Raw genomic sequence first — 18,146 nt, forward strand, 5'->3', positions numbered from 1 at the left:
TATGGAATGAGTAGCATTGTAATTGCATTTTAAGACCAGTTTAAATCTCTGGGACGCATTAAACACCAAACATTCTTTTGAGAAGATACTCACGAGCGAGAGCCGGTGCACAGAGCAACATGAAGACAATCAGACGTGTTAAACACCCTGCCAATGTCCGTCGCCAGACCCAGCTCCTGCCAGAGACAGACATCATTTAGACTCACAAAACATCATTAGCATATAAAACTAATATTCAGCACTGAGGAAGAAATAATGTAGAAGATGAACATCTAAAACTCTCATTTTGAATATCGGCGAGACTTGTCTAGGGAATGTTTGAATCTGAAAGGTTTGGCTTTGAAAATGTATCATGGTTTTCACAAAAATATTTAGCAGCATAACTGTTTTCAACATTTATAATAATCAGAAATGTTTTGTCAGCATTAGAATGATTTCTGAAGGATCATGTGACACTGAAGAATGGAGTATTCAAGTAGAAAACAGTTCTTTTAATTTGAAATAATATTTTACCATGTTTCTCTTATTACTCTATTTTTTAATCTAATAAATGCAGTCATGTTGATCTTAACTGACTTCCCAATCCCAGCCTCAAACCTTTGAACGGTATAATGTAATAGCAATGAAAAGCACATGATTAAAATCAGTCAGACACAGAACCTTAAAGCTGCGGTAGGGAACTTTTGACGCTCTAGCGGTTAATAAACAGAACTGCTTGCGTCTTGCGGAAGAACATTGTAACCGGAACTACTTCTCTCTGTTTATGTCTATGAAGAATCACAAAGGTACTGGGTTACTCCGCCGCGGTATCCCCGAAGCAATCTAAAATAGTCCGAATATAAACACTTATTATAGGTGCACCCTAGTGATTCAGGACAAGCTAAAAACACGGTTTGGAAAAATGGATTCATGGTGTACTCAATTATTATATACATTTTGTAAATCTTGAACACAAAAAAAAGTTACGGACCGCAGCTCTGATTGGTTGTTTCTTACCGGGAGCGATGTATTTCTGCAAATGGCAATAGGACCACTGGGAGGAGCCAGAGGAGCTTGATTTTTTCACAGATTGTCCGTCTCATATTCTACTGTCAGGACATAATGACAGGTTTAACAAATATGTAAAAAGATAAATTTTTTAGAAGTTACCTACTGCAGCTTTAAGAAACTCCAGCAGCTCCTCACAGGAACAGAGCCATGCTGAGAGCGAGACAGAGACTCTGAGCCACCTGTCTGCTCTAGCATCCTCATGTGTGTGTTGTTTTAAATTGGCTACAGAGGCACAGGACGGAGATGGAAAGATACTGTGCTACAGTAATGATGAGTCATTCTCTTGGGTCAGAGGTACAGACACACAATATGCACCATCTATCCACAGCATCACACACACACACCTAACCCAGTCCGTCCATAGGACACATACAGAGTCATTCCACTGACTGGACTTATGTGGAGTATGTTTAAGTGACCTTTTGCAAATATTATGCATAAAATATTCTGCTACCGGACAGATTTCTGAAGCAAATGCCCTGAGAATACAGCACAAATCAATCAGCCTACGCATCAGTCATTGTGTGTTTGAGTTTCCTGACATTAATTCGTTACAAATATCTGCCTCAGAAGAACGACTGAGACATCAGAACTTCTCATGGATGTGATTAGGCGCATGTCAAGATCTGAATGACAACTTTGAGTCAATAATAACTTAAATTTCAGTTTATTTCACACACAAACGTTCAAACATTTAGGGTAATAAACATTAACATTGTGAAATAATATTACAATTTAAAATAGCTGTTTTCTACTTAAATATATTATAAAATGTCATTTATTCCTGTGTTGTCAAAGCTGAATTTCCAGAGTCATTACTCCAGTGTCACATGATCCTTCAGAACTCATTCTAATATGCTTATTCTTTTTATTATTAATTTTGAAAAAAGTTGTGCTGCTTAATATATATATATATATATATATATATATATATATATATATATATATATATATTCCCCCAGGATTCTTAAAAGGATAAAAATAACAGCATTTGAAATCTGAATAAAAATATTAATTTCTTTAAACAAAGAATATAAAATCTTACGTAACCCAAACTTTTGAATGGGATTTGATGCTCTTATAAATACATGTACAATGCAACTCACATGCACCCTGTTAGGACTGTCAAAATGATCCTCTCTCTCAGCGTAATCTCAATCCCTTGACAAATGGTTTTGCTTTGCAAGCAATTGTTCTATTATACAAAAATAACAGCTTGTATTTTTCATTTTCAGCTGTTGAGGGAGAAGCGTTTGAGAGGGTGACAGAGCAATGAAACAAAAGGATGAGAGCACAATACAGATAGTTCAACTTCAGATCTGTCATGTTCATGGTCATTAAGAGAAATAAATGAGAGCATGTGCATATGAAGGGAAACTCCACTATAATGTGAAAGTAGAGAGTTTTGTGTGAGAGTGTGTGTGTGTCACACATATGGCAGTGGCCCCTGAGCTGTGCTGGCTTTGGTGTGTGAGCCAGATTCCCTGGCAGCTTTCCTGATCACTCACAGTGTCTTAAAGTATCCCCAACCTTCCCTCCCTTATATGATAGTTATGGCTCTCAAAACTGATTGTTACTGAAATTAAAATGATTAAAACTGAAACCACCTAGAGACACCTATTTGCTATGATAATTTGCATATATAAACACATTACACACACACAAAACTTGGAGAGAAAACTATTTCTAGACATCAAGATGTTACTTTGTGGTCATGGTAAATTCTGCAAACACTTTAAAATGTTCTTTTCAAGGACTATAGTGTAAAGATGCATAAAATAAGTAAATAAATAAACACTGTGAACATGAGCCATGGGAGTATCATTTAACTAGATAATATGGTAATCGTTTAATACTAATATCCACTATGTACTATATGGTATTGTCGTCTGAGAGCATCTGCTACTGCAGGTTTCTCTGTCTCATACAGCAGTGGGTGAAGCTCAGATTAGGAAGCAGGGCTATCTAAATCTTGGATTGTGGGGAGGAATATCTTCTCGCGCTCAGCCATCATCAGGCACAAACGTATGAGGGAACGCTCTGGAAATCACAAGCTGCTGACAGATCATAGTATAAGAGATCAGCAATCAGCAACAGTGTAAAAATACCAGGAACTCGGAGCGATTTATACAGCATCTGACTCCCTCAATATGAGCATCAACATTTCCACTCATAATAAGCTACTAAATTTATCTGTGAAATGTATTACACTTTCTTCCTTCCTTATACTTTTATGCTTATAAGCTGGTAAAAATAATCACAAAGAAAGACGTTGAATAAATGCCCTTACAAAACTGTGCCATGCAGTAACAGATCAGATGGCAATATTATGGTACTTGTCCAAAACACCATTAACAAAAAACATGGTAGTACCATGGTACTTATTTGGAAGTGCTATATTAATATGGTTTGTGGATAATGTTTGTGGTATACCATTTATTGATGTTCTGTCCAGTGTTCCTAAACCCTTTGACCATGGAATTTACATAATGAAAAAAATATATATATAATGCTTTTCACACGCAAAAAAAAAAGTATAAAAAATATATATATGCATAACTGTAAAAATATATTTACGACAAAAAACTTTCACAAACTGATTAACTGAGGAGCTAACATGTGGCCTCATGAGTTTAACTATTTCATCCTGCAAACAAAGACACTGAAATATGGAGAATATAATCAGATTTGTGTTGGGATGTGTGATTTCCCTGCTGGGCAACTGCTGTTTTCCTGAGCAAACCAACTGCTGTCTTTCATCCAGATGTTGAGGGAAGTTCCTCCTCAACTTTCATCTAAACTATAATTACAAAGGCGCTTAGAAGAAAAGAAAATCTTAAATGAAAAGATTGTGACGGCGGAAGCATTTTATCTTTATGGCACAAACAGAGAAGAACCTGCCTTGAAAACTCAAAGAAAAAAAACACCAATAGAATAACACAAAATGCAGTTAAGACTCAATTTAGGTCCTAAATAAGTGTATCACACACCTAATGCACTAAAAAGGTGCAGTTGTTTTAAATTCTATGCCAAATTACGTTCCTCACGGCTTGTTTTAAAGAGCAACTCATCAGAGGGAAATAGTCACCCCAAGGTGTTTTAAGATCTTTTCCATGTTTTTCATAAGAGTCACCGGTGTTTGAGATCTTACCTGCTCATGCTTAGGTGAGGAGCCATTTGTTTCTGTCCCTCAACAGGGATGTAAGAGTCTAGATGGATGCAGAAGTTTTGTCCTTTGGCCCAGAGATGCGTCGTCCCCCTCCAGTCCTCTCCAGGGCCTCTCTGACTGAAGACGACCTGTGCATGAGATGCCAAACTTTTAGGACACATTAAGGGTTTTTTGCAAGGGCAACCTGGCTTGGTTCCTGGCGCCTGATTGGCTGGAAGAGCTCTGAGGGGTGGTGGCAAGGCTTTTTTATTACTGATGTTTAAGGGAGACATTGAGCCTTGGGCGTTACGAGCACTTTTTTTCATTTCTGCACAGGAGCTAATAACATATGTTGAGCTGCGGTAATTCTGCTAATGGGGAGCCCTACTGCAGAGAGAGCCTGTCATAAACGCAGTTAGATTGTGTGTATGTGACGCTGGTTAAAAAAATGTATTCAACATCCCACCTGGTTGACAAACATTATTCAGAAATCATACATCAAACTGTGTGAATAAATATGTGCTTATTGCACTGAGGTTGCATATACAGGTAGAGTAGTTGATGCAAAATCTGGGAAGGTAGTGTTCTTTAAAGGGTACATAACATGCACAGTTTCCCCTAATGTCATGTTAATCTTGAGTATCTATAGAGTAGTACTGCATCCTTCATATATCCAAAAAGTCTTTAGATTGATCATATTTATAAAAGAAAAATGCAGCTTTCCGATTCCCTCCGGGAAAAGCCGAGCTCCTGGAGGCGTGCCGTGGGCGGAGCTATAATACTGATGATTCTTGTTGTTTCCATTTTTAACCTATATTCACTTATGTGCTGATTTCCAACAAAAGACTGAAATCTGATGCAGTTGTACTTACATGAATGTGGTCTTTTATCACAGGGACGGCTCCATGTATTAATAGCAAAAGATGTGCAGATCCAGCGTCGACTTGGGCCTTGTTTATAAAACATTCGTCACTCAAATGACCAGAACACACAAACACACTTGATACACTCCGTTGCTGCCCCGGAAAAACAAACTGCAGCCACTGTTCATATAACGCTGGGTTCTTTGGGAAGCTGAACACGGTAAACTTTCCCTCACATCCAAAAACACACTTATTAGGAGACATTCTTGAACAAATCCTATTGCAGCGCTACCGAAGATTTCCCGATGAAGCGCGTTGATGGGTGCGGTCTTGCTCTCCTCCGGTCGACGTGTGCGCGGGCGCGCTTTTCCGAGATAAATGCTCATATAAGGACTTCCACTATCGTCTACGTCATTAAATCCATGATCCATAAAAAAAAAAAACAGCCGGAACTTGTACCAACCCGAAAGTAAGATTTTCGACACAGAGATTGTCAGTCATTCTTCTAAATCATTATTTATTAAAGTTTGGCACTGTTTAGCATGAAAATCCATCTCTTTAACACTGTGAACAACTATGAATACACGAAACACCATTGTACCCCCCCCCCCCCTTTAACAATGCTTCAAAAACTAAGGTTTTCCAGTGAACATGTAGTTTTTTATTATTATTATTATTATTATTATTATTATTATTATAAGGGGAATATTAAATTAAACTAGGTAGCTAAAAGCATTAACAGCTGCATTAATTTAGTTTTTAATAAATTCAAATAAGCAAATGTGAGCATTGTTTGTCCATGCAAAACTCACTGCAGTGATCTTTTTACTGGCTAGGTAGGGTTGCAAAGGTGTGGACATTTTCCAGAAATTTCCGGAAACATTCCAAAATTTAAAAAAAGAAAATCTGTAATGTTTCTGGAAATGTTCCACCTCTTTGCAACCCTTCTACTAGGCCAAACAAGACCTGATATTCTAGGATTTAGATCTAAGTCTATGGCTTTTCACTGTTTTTATTACAACTCACAAAACACATAAGTCCAGTTGCACAATATGATGTAAAACACATAAAGTTGCCTTGGCGTCGTCCCGCCAAATAAAGCATTTGTATATTTATATTAGATTAGTCGGACTGGTTTTTGCTTTACTGTCCTTATTGGATTATAAAGAAAAAGACTATTTATTAATAGACGAGACACAGCAGAGACTTAAGAAATGCTCTCAAAAGAAAAGGAGATTGTAAAGTCACTGTAAAATGACTGTGAAATCGTTCTGTGTAGACTTGCATGAGCTCCCTCACTATTAAGGTCTTGCCTCGCAGCTTCGCCCTCATCAGAGGAGGATTCTGGGGAAGTAAATATTAATGACATCAAAGCCGGTTTATGAAAGTGACTTGCTCACAGGCATGTCAGCCGCAATGGCTTCTGTTACATCAAATGTGATTCATACCGTATGAGAGGACTTCAGGGTATCGCCGCAGGGCCAAGATAGAATCTGCATTTCATCTTACAGGATATTTAATTCAACACCACCTTCATTCACTCTTTCAAAACCAGTTTGATCTGTTATAAAAGTATAAAAGACTGCGAAAAAAGCCCTTAAAAAAAGTTATAGCACCAGCTTAAAACAAAGAAATGCTGAAGCATGCATCATGTCCTCATAAAACACACGTTCAGACTGTCATGAAACATCTGGATAGCTGGTCTTTAATTAAAGATTTTAGACACCAGGCAAGAAACTTAAAGAATGTGTGAACACTGCAAAATGACTGTGTCAGACTTTCTTCTCCTGTACTAATAGAGAGACATAGAAGAAGCAATGCTGCTATTACATGTGTGGTGGTGACCGAGAGCATGTGTGGTCAATCAGTCCAGAAAGACAGCGCCTGAGGATAGGATTGAAATAGAATATTGGCCTACTGCGTATGCATATTAACATGTAAAATGTATGCATTACACAGTGACAATATGTCTTTAAACTACTGTTCAGTGTGGGGTAAAACATTTTTATCCTTTATCCTTTGATGACAGACGACGGAAGTAGACCTGTTTGAAGCAGACATGTACATATAACTACCCCCCAAAAATATGTTAAAATGCATTGAATATTACTTACATACATACTTGTAGGACAAGTTGCTGCAGTGCATTTTTCTGTGTACTTTGCATTTCAGCCAATATTCTATGTATACAGAAAATATACATATAATTTACAGCATATTCTAAATATGACAAAAAGGGCAAGACAGCACATGTAAATGTTGAGGGGTCATGGTATTTGGTTATGTTTCTGCAATAACACTAACCTTCGCATTTATGGTTTCCTGTGTGCAGATACAATTAGGAAGATACCTGTTCAAGACCAGATGTTACAGAGTTTACATAAGCCAATCTGCACACCTGCACAGTCTGCTACTACTCAGAAATGCAGAGTTATTGTGAAACTTTGAAAAACACTCCAAAGTATGTATATATGGTACTGTCTGCACCGTTACAGCATCAATATTTGATCAGTACACACAGCGGGTAAGGTGACATCCACGTTCACTGGCCGAAACAGACCCGCATGCTTTTAGTGCATAGCACACACACTGTTTGTGTAAACAACCAGCAATATGAATGCAATGAATGCTGGTTAATTTAAATATGCAATCTGATTATGAATAGCAGAGGTTTAACAGTCACAGGCAGGTGATCCAACCTCAAATTATAAATCTATTATTTTAGGTGCATTTATGTATTGATTGGTTGATGGCCCCCTTTAATTTAAAGCAGCTTAATTAAATATCAGTCCTAATCTTAAACTGTAAATGCAGAGACACATTTAGTGTGTTAAACAAGAGTAAAGCTGACTTATCTCACATTTATTGACACTGACGTAAGTCTGTACGCATAGTGCATCTGAAAACACAAAGCACACATCCATCACTTATTATCATGCATCCAGCCCCAGCCTCAGAAAGAGAGAGAAAGAGAGAGAGAGAGAGAGAGAGAGAGAGAGAGAGAGAGAGAGGCGCTGCAGCACTTAGGCAGATTGGACATCATCACTGGAGGTGGGAGAACCCAAACGCGCTACCGCAGCACGCAGGAGCTGAATGATCACCATGGCAACAACAGCATCAGCATCAGTACCAGAAGCAGCAGCAGCCGTGAGCCGCTAATGCCCGTGTCAACACTGAGACCTGCTCTGGCTCTCTACACACACTCTCTCCCTCTCAACTTAATGACATAGGATCAAAGCGGGTGCGTGGATCACGCCTTTAGGTCGTGCAGCAGCTTCGTCGCACAGGCAGGTAAGGTGACGGATGTTTAAGCTCTTTCTTTGTTATTGTTCATCAGTGTTTGGCTCAAATAGACTGTGGACATGCTTTTAACTGGTGTTTCCTAATGACTGTCTGTTAGGTTTGGTCTTTAAGCCGCTCTTAGATGGACAGGCAGGGAAATATTTCATTATCCGGCATAAATCCCTGTTTGGAGCATATTGGATGCGTATTCTGCCAATGCAACATGCCAGCCATCAGGCTCCATCAGAAACAACACATTTGAAGCATGTGACATTCATGTTGACTTGAGCAGTACGCCGTGTGCTGGAAACCACGGATTGGAATGATTTGATTTAGGTGCATGCACACTAATTCACTTTCTGCTCTGTTAGAGGGCTACTGTGATGGGTCAGGCAGAGTTCAATCAAAACCTGAAGGAACTGTCTAGGCATATGAGTCATGACAAGGATTTGCATGATGCAGTTTTGTATTACAGAGGAGAATTTGTGGTCTTCCTTCATGTATTTGATTGTAAACATCTCTTCTACCTCTCTGGGAGATTTCATGTAATGAGGTGTTTCTAGCAGGGCTGAACTGACAAAAACAGCCTGCTGAAAACTCAAGAAACTCTAGCTTACGGGAGCTCACTAAAACCACTGGAATTTTACTCAGGAGTTATTCAGCATGAGACTATTTCACAAGATCAACAGATCTAAATTCTTCTAAATGCATAATCCGAGCTGAAGAACTGGAATGGCGTGTATCTGTGAAGGTCAATAAATTTGACATTCACAGCGCCGTCTTGGCAAGCCGGGCTTTGGATCTATTTTTCCAAATTACTCATCTCGTGTAGAGGAGATTTAAGAATTCAGCTAATGGCATTTGACTCAGCCTGGCATTTACAGGCGATGTGAAATCTGGAATAATTGGGACTGTTAATGAGCGCTGCGAATAATGTAGTTGGACCGTATAGATAGTGACATTCAAGTGCAAAGTTTCTAGTCCTGCAGGGGCCTGAATGCTTCTTGGCATGTTTAACGGATGGGTCCTGGGCTTGCCGGAGGACACGAAATACCCCAGAGGCTTGCATGCTCTAACCGATGTGGTAAAACAGCCGATTTTCCAGCAGACTTCCGATCGGCCAGGTCTGTCCACACTGCTCCAGGCGAAATGTACAGGATGATCTTGTGGGAATGCTGGGAGAAAGAAAAGCAGACGAGTTTAGTCATTGTAGATCATCTAAAATAAAATCTACCCTTTTTTTTTTTTTAAATCATTGAATCATATAAATGATTTAAGAATCATTTATGTGTTTGGCTTTAGAGGTACAGCTAGGGTTAGGGTTAGGGTTAGGGTTATTCTGTGCCTTGTGATTTAACGACAAACCAAACCTCCCATCTCACCCAACTCCACCCAGTCTTCTGTTTGTATGTAGCAAAGTAGAAGCTTGTGACCTTTTGAGTCTCACAGCCAGCTTCCTTGGGAAAAAGAGTACGCTATTATTCCATACTATTATGTAGTCTACTATTTTGGAAAGGAAATAGCATGCATGAATGTACTGAATGTTGACAAACTACAGCACTGAATGTTCCAGTTTAACAGCATTATTCATTGCTGTTCCTTTATAAACCAGACTGTATTGTGTCAGCTGATGTGTGCCGTCTAAAATGTTGTTGGAGGTTTCCTGAGCAAAGTCAGCAGTTTTTTTAGCTTTTCTAGGCAGAATCACTGAACAAGTTGTTGCATATTTGTCTTTCTTGCCATGGCCACGTGGAGGCTAAGGTAAATTTATTATGTTTGGGTTTATTCCATGTCAGTTATATTCCTGCAATGGTTGAAATTTTTTTGGCATTGTCAATTGATTCATTTTTAAAGTACACAAAGGTTGTGCTGTATTAAAATACATTTGAATGGATTTACAAAATATATAAATCTCTGAAATATTACAATGAGCTCTGAGTGAACAGGAAAACACCAAGGAGCATCTAAACTGAATGCAAGAAATATTGTGACTCACCAAATGGCGTTTTCTCTCTCTCTCTCTCTCTCTCTCTCTCTCTGTGTGTGTGTATTAATCAATTTCAGCCATGACTCAAATTTTGACATTTCATTTTTGACAATCAGTTCATTTATTTATTTTTTTATTATTCATTCACGTTCTATTTATATTTAATTATTATTTGTAATTATTAAATAAACAATGTGTGTAGTATGGGTATATATATATATTATATTGATTAATCACATTCACATCCAAAATAAACTTTGTGTATACGTTAAAATAAACTTACTATAAAAATAAAAAATATATAAGTATTTATATAATTATAAATATAAGTAGCTTCATTTTATTAAGAGTGTCCCAATTTTGTTCAAGTAAAGTGCCATTAATATTTGCTATGTTCAATTACAAACACACAGGCTCAAATAGACATATGCACGCGCACACACCCAAACACACACACAGACAGACGGACACAACCTGACAGGCCCATAAGGCTCTTCTCTCTTGCCAGAATGAAATCATAGACCACTCACAGCAAGCCCATGGCCTGCAGAATTGATTAGGCACACTAGTCAAGCTAGTGTCTTCAGTCAGCAATAGATTTATGACTGCAAACAAACACACACTTACACAAAAATATTGAATATTGCTGGAAGTGTCAAATCTCTGAGAATATTAAAGGTGTCCAGTAATTCAGTCCCACTGCATTCAGCTGAACATTTCACAGTCCAAACACACAGAGATTCATTTCACAGACTTCCTTCTGCGGCGTCTGATTATTTCCGGTAAAGGAAGTAGTGAACTCAGTTAAACCAATATACAGTAGTTTCATTATGTTATACCATTCCGTTATCTAAATATAATGACATGAGTAAATCTTACATTTATGGATCTTGTAGCATCAGTCAATCGAGCAGATTAGTCAGGTTCTTAGTTTCTTTCACAAACTATATTTGATTACATTTATTTGGCTTATGTTTTTACTTTAATTCATTGTGTTCTATATTCGTTCTAATCTGTTTATTAATTTATCAAATACATTTACCCAAAGCAACTTAATTTTATTCTATTATCTTCTGCTTTAACTATATTTATTCATTAGGAGGTGCTTTTCCCATAATGCAATTTTAGATTATTCTGTTATATTCCATAAAGTATGTATTTTTACATACAGAAGCATTTACACAAATAACATAGTATTATATATTTATTTATTTAGCAGATTAATTTACACACAGCAACTTTATAATATTCTATTATTTTTATATTTTATTCTATATTTAGTTACTCAAAACATCATGCAATTTAATTTGGGTATTCCCTTTTAGGCGTTTGATTTTACCGGAAACTAAGGGGACAATTTAGCATATGCATTTACATAAAATATATTTTTAGAATTCCATTGTTATGTTTTATTTATATTTAATCATTTAGGAAACGCATTTACCTAAAGCTATTTTTTTCATATTATATTTCATTCTATGTTTATTTAGTATATGCACTTACTTATAGCAACTATACATTATTGAATTGTTTTGTTTCATTCTATATTTATTGACTAGATGTTATTTACCTAAACAAATATGATATTTATTAATTTAGCAGATACATTTACTCAAATTAACTTTATATTATTCTATTATATTCTATATTCATTTATTTACTACATGCATTTATGTAAAGAAATGTCATGTATTTTACTATATTCTATATCTATCCAACAGATCATTTTACACAAAGCAACTTTATATAATTCTGTTATGTTCTATTTTATTCTATATTCATTTATTTACTAAATGCATTTGCCTTTTCTATTCTATATTTAAGTTAGCTGATGCATTTATCCAAATAATTTTTTTTTAATATTTAATTTTATTCAATATTTATTTAGTATGTGCGTATACATATTGTAACTTCATATCGTTCTATTGTTTTGTTAAATCTTATATTTATTTATTTACTAGATGCATTTACTTAAAGCTGCTTCATGTTATTCTACTATATTCTATATGTATTCATTTAGCAGGTGAATTTACCTAAAGCAGGTTTCCTCAAATCTTACCCTGGAAGGCCAATGCACTGCAGAGTTTATCCCCAACCCTGATCAGACTCACCTACCTGTGATTTTCTTACGATCCTGAAGATATTGATTAACATGCTCAGGTGTGTTTGATTAGGATCAGAGCTAAACTCTGCAGGAAAGTGGATCTCATGGGCCAGATTTGAGGATCCCTGACCTAAAGCAACTTTATTCTATTCTATTCTTAGATACAATTGTCTTCTGCATGAGTACTGCGTGTTTCAAATTATGCATCGGTACCCACAATGTCCTCTGCTTCTGCTCCAGCAGCTGACATTGTGTCAGTTAACGCAAGTGCAGCATTTCAAAGGAAACATATTTTTCATTTCTTTCACTTCTTCTGCATCAGCTGCCAGAGGAAGGTGTCTGCGGCTCCAGAGCTGTTAACCTTTAGCAAGTATACCGAGCACTTCACCACTGATAATAGCCATCTAATTCTACGCCACACTCGTTCAGTTCCCGCCTTTTTATTATTTCCTTTTCCCACTCCCTCTGAACGCCATTCCCATCAATATTTCATCAACATTTTTGTGCTCCCCATCACATCTGACGGTGGAGCTCCTGTAGTTTTCCTTACTACGGCTCATGCGGTTTTGAAACATTTTAATCATCTCTGTTTATTAATAGGAAGCTGTCACATGGCGATGCACTCACTGCTACATGAGAGGATGCAAAACGGGGATTTGTGTTATGATTGAGCTCTTGGAATTGTGTTAGGTACATTTATCTGATGTATTTATTATTATTATTATTTATTTGTTTACCTTACTACAGTACAGGGGCCTGTACCATGATGGTAGCTGAACAAATTCAGACTTACAGGATTAGTTTTTGAGTTGACAAAACCAAACCTCTCCAATCCGGCTCTGTTGGTACCATGATGCTGTTCATCAACTTTCTTTGTCAACTCAGGCTTTGATCCTGAGTTTGTGGAGCGCGTGCACATGAATGTGTGACATCACTGGCGAACAGCCAATCACGAGTCTTGCAACAAAAAGCAAGTTTGATTTACTTCTCGTGAGAGACCCAGCGAGATTCGAAACTAAAGGTTAAAGGTTTTGCTAAAGGTTAAGAGACTGAAGAATATGACAAATTTAACCAGGACAAATAAAATAAATAATCTTGCTCTATCAGTGAAGTCACAAGTGAAACTTGTTAACTTAGTTCATACATTTGAAAATATATAGTGGTAGAGACTAGAACATGTAAGGTCAGATTTTTTATTTTTTTAAATAGTGCAATCTTTTGATACTACAGCTTATATATATCATATCATCGGTATACATTTACATTTATTTAAAATAAACGATTTATAATAACTGTTTAACTAAAATTGCTTGTGTGTAAAAGATAAATAATAATATGAACCACAATAATTATATAAAATCATAAAATGACTGAGTAATTATCATTAAAGCCAGACTTATTTTTATTTTTTTTTGCATTAGTGACATTTAATTTGGAGCAAGATAAACTGGAGTGACTTTGTGTCAGACATGTGTCACTTTTCTCACATCTGATTGGTCCAGCTTCAGTTTGAGATCTCTAACCCAGAACATAACCTGCCCTGGAGCAGGTTAGCCGTTGAGTGTAAGTTACTATGGCAATGAATGCAGCTAAAAGCCAAGCCACTTACATGGTACCTAAAACCCAGGATTGGTGCAAACTAAACTGAAATTTACCTGGCTAGCCAGCTAATCCAGCTTCATGGTACAGGCCCCAGAAGAACTACAAGAAGTAAACAGTGTTTGAAACAGTCTTTCTCTGCTTGTCTAAACATATAGCTGACATCTGCCTCAGCCAATGGTGTGAGTTTGGGGCAACCTACTGTTTGTTCAACCAATGGAAAACGGCAAGAGTTTTCAGGATAGCAGTTTTATTTTATTGTGGTCATTAATTTTTTACCAGTTGTGATGCTAGTGGCTCAAAAATAAATCACTTCAGCTTTAAAAGGTAAGTGAAACAGTATCCAATATAAAATGGTTTCAAATAGTTTAGGCTAAAGGTATTCACACAACCCCTCTACATCTACTGTAAGATTCACTGAGAACTTTGCCCTTGCTGAGTTCTCCTGAGCTGGACAATAATGTTGGATAATACACTTGGATAATAAGGGTTGTTGCATGTCTGCTTGGCCGTTGCTCATCTACTTTGTCCATTTGATATCCATCTACTTTGGCAAACATATTACATTTTTAAACAAGTAGTCATTTGACCTCTGCAGGTCTGTTGATCATATGACTTTTGTGGATATATTTGCCAGAGTTACTTAGGAAGGTGTTTTGGTAGACACCAAAACGTCATGTTGATTTTTCTTTTTTTTATTGTTATTATTAACTGTATGATTTAGTTATGAATCTACACATCAGATCCAGGAATATCTGCTTCGTTGCCCCTCGCTTATGGGTTAGGGTTAGGTATCTTCATCAAACTGCTGGAAAAGAAAATGATAGATAAGTCAACCCAAAATGAACATATGCTTACTAATCAAATATAAGTGCTAGAATTGTTTCCAATCAATGCATACAATGCATTTTTTTTAGTAAGCTCTAATCAAGATTTTTTTTTCTTTAAGAGATTGTAACAATTGAAAATATAGATGACAGTTCAGTTCTTGAAACATGGCAATTATTCCGATAAGATCTTTTTCCAATATCAGGAAAATCAGATAGATACAAATAAGGCGAAAAAATAAAGCCAGTGTTTCTATTATATAAACCCCTAGGAGTTTTTGCACTGCAACATTATTTTCAGGATAATTAAGCACATTTTACCCCTCATTTCTCATTAAAATAAGAGTCGGAAATTGCCTTTCTCTGCATTTTTAAAGATGATTATCATTGCTGTAATACACTCATTTCTTTATTAAAGAAGAAATATTGTTTTCCTATTTTTTTCAATTACGGTGAATTTGTTTTGAATGAAAGAAAGGAAGCATATTAAATGCTGACATAATGCATACAGTAATACATATATTGAAGCCATATATATATATATATATATATATATATATATATATATATATATATATATATATATGACATAACTGGACATTGGTATTGGATGAAGGCCTGTCTGTGCTTTACTACAATAAAGACAATTTGAAAGAGAATGAGTAATACAGATAATGAAGGACAAACAATCAAAGAAAGAGGCAAAAAAAAAAAAAAAAACAGTTAAAATGTGAATGCTAATAATCAGTTCTGAGTATTGCACTCTAAAACACACTGATTCTGGAAAAGAAGATATGCTCCTAAATTCCAGCCATTCCTCTCACGTCACAGACACTGGACTCACATCACAACCTGTTGTGTGAGAAGAAGCCATTAGATTTGATTACTGCCACACACACACACACAGGTTCAGCCTCAGCTGCGGCGTCTCTTAGACGGATGGTGTCATAAGTATGATTTGTGATCACATCCAGAAATGCCACTGCTGTCATCCGTCTTGGAGCCGCGCGTCGTACATTAGTTTGCCACAGAGCAGCACATCGGGATTTCAGAACAAATATTGTCTGGGATGAGTCACAGCCTGAGTAATGAGAGATAGCGTCTCCGAGTCACATGTGTTCATCCGGCTCTTGAGTCACTGGATTGTGTTCATTGATGTTACCACGGTAAACACACTCCCTCACAATTGCCAAACGGCTCGGCTGACAATGGAACCGCAACACAGAGAGTCCTGAAAGAGAAAAGCATTCTGAGTTAGATAAGACAATGCAAGCCTTGATGTGTTCAGCTGCAAATGAACATTCCTCTGTCTCTCTAGGTGATGGAATAGATGATGTCGGACGTACAGGGCACTGTAGAGTTCTCGCTGGAGCTGCACAAGTTTCACAATGTGGATCTCTTCCAGAGAGGGTAAGACTGTATTCTTCTGTACGTCTAATGAAGGCTCTGTTACGTGTCTGTTCTCTAAACAGCCAGATCAGGAAGGGCACATGGTGACAGGATCACGTATAAACACCAAGAGCCACTTAGAATCAGTTTAGTTGTCACATTCCAGGCATTTTTCCATGTTCTTTTTGGATACAGTGAGTAGTCAGCTTTGTGTGGCATTCATTTTGTGTCTTGCGGCATAAACACCAAAACTGAGAGTTTTGGTACCTGTCTTATTATGCTATCAGCTAGTGTAGTCCTAAAAGCTGACAATATTAACTTTTTAGTAGATAAATGCACGATATAAGCATTCTTTGATCAAAAATGCAGTAAGAGCAGTGATATTGTAAAAAAATATTATTACTATCAAAATAAATATTTTCTATTTGAATATATTTTAAAATGTAATTTATTCCTGCGATCAAAGCTGCATACTCCAGTTTCACATGATCCTTCAGAAATCATATAAATATGCCGATTTGCTTCTCAAAGCAACATTTCTTATTATTATCAATGTTGAAAACAGCAGTGGTTCTTAATATTTACTGTTATATATATTATTTTCAGGATCATCTGATGATTACAGTCCTACAAAAGAACAGCTTTTGTAACATTATACATGTCTATACTGCCACTAATTATCAATTTAATGTATAATTAAAGTATTAATGTAATGTAATGCAATACGTTTACAGGAAAAGAAAATGGTGCTTTCTGTGCAATTTCATACTTTTTAAAGGTGAAGTGTATGATTTCTGAGCCATCAGTGGTAACAAACAAATTAGTAATCTGTCTGAGCAGTCTGATTGGCTCATACATATTCAACCAACCAATGGTGTGAATTTGGGGTGGGGCTATCTGTTTGACCAATAGCAGACAATCATTTTATTTTAAAACAATATATTTGGTACCTCAAGTTGTGCAATAAAATTACACACTTTTCTAAATGTGGATCTTACACCTATTTTAGGATGTTTAATATATATATATATATAATATATATATATATATATATATATATATATATATATATATATATATATATATATATACATATACATATATATATATATATATATATATATATATATATATATATATATATATATGTGTATATATAAGACTTCTATAACTAACATTATTCCCATACATACATGCACAAATACAAGCTGTTTCTTGAAGAGAGAATTTTTATTTCTAATAAAATAAAGACTTCACCTGCTGACTGTGATTGATTTGACTTGAAGTCTACAGGGAATTCAATGACTTTTCAGGTCACTGACCTTTATGACTCGCTGCCACGAGTTTGGTGCTAGTCCAGTGTTTGAGATTCAATAACACTGGCATGTTATGTGCACGCCACTATTCAAAAGTTTGGGCTAATCACTTTTAATGAACACAATGCATTTTAGCTTAATAAAGCTTTTTAAAATGACAATAAAAAAATCCTATGTAAGTATATATTACTAAATATAAAACACATGAAATATATACATTAAATACATATTAATAGTTAGTGTACTTTTTACCGTTAGTACTTTTTAGTGTACAAAAAGGTGATTAAAAAGAGTAAATTACGGGATTTTACATGGATTCTTTCCATTATACTTCATCTAAAATGTAACCATCTTAAGGTTAATTGAAAAACAACCATCAACCACCAATCTAAAGACAACATGAAAACATGTTTTATCCTATTTACCAAATTTAATAAATGCTCCTGTTTTTATTGTAAAAAATGTTGGACATTTGATGGAGGCGATTAAAAAATGCTATTAGTCATAATTGATGTTAATTGTGGGTGTTAACTGTACATTAGCATTTAAGTATAGTTTATAAAAAAAAAAAAAAAACATTA

At 36.0% G+C, this 18,146-nt stretch overlaps 1 protein-coding gene across 2 annotated transcripts in view; it reads left to right on the plus strand.

Moving 5' to 3' along the window:
- The first annotated feature begins 8,332 nt into the window (after positions 1 to 8,332).
- Positions 8,333 to 18,146, plus strand: part of LOC113082824 (protein FAM135B-like) — a 42,715-nt gene continuing 32,901 nt past the window's right edge. The window contains exons 1-2 of one of the 2 annotated variants that reach the window (XM_026254256.1): positions 8,333 to 8,352; positions 16,179 to 16,270. In XM_026254256.1, coding sequence (XP_026110041.1) covers positions 16,191 to 16,270 — 80 coding nt within the window. In that variant the 5' untranslated portion in view covers positions 8,333 to 8,352; positions 16,179 to 16,190. Of the gene's footprint in view, positions 8,353 to 16,086; positions 16,271 to 18,146 lie in introns of those variants that run through there. The other variant, XM_026254255.1, reaches the window with a different exon arrangement.

Source organism: Carassius auratus, unplaced genomic scaffold (genome assembly GCF_003368295.1).
Source record: "Carassius auratus strain Wakin unplaced genomic scaffold, ASM336829v1 scaf_tig00036860, whole genome shotgun sequence".
NCBI lineage: Eukaryota > Metazoa > Chordata > Actinopteri > Cypriniformes > Cyprinidae > Carassius > Carassius auratus.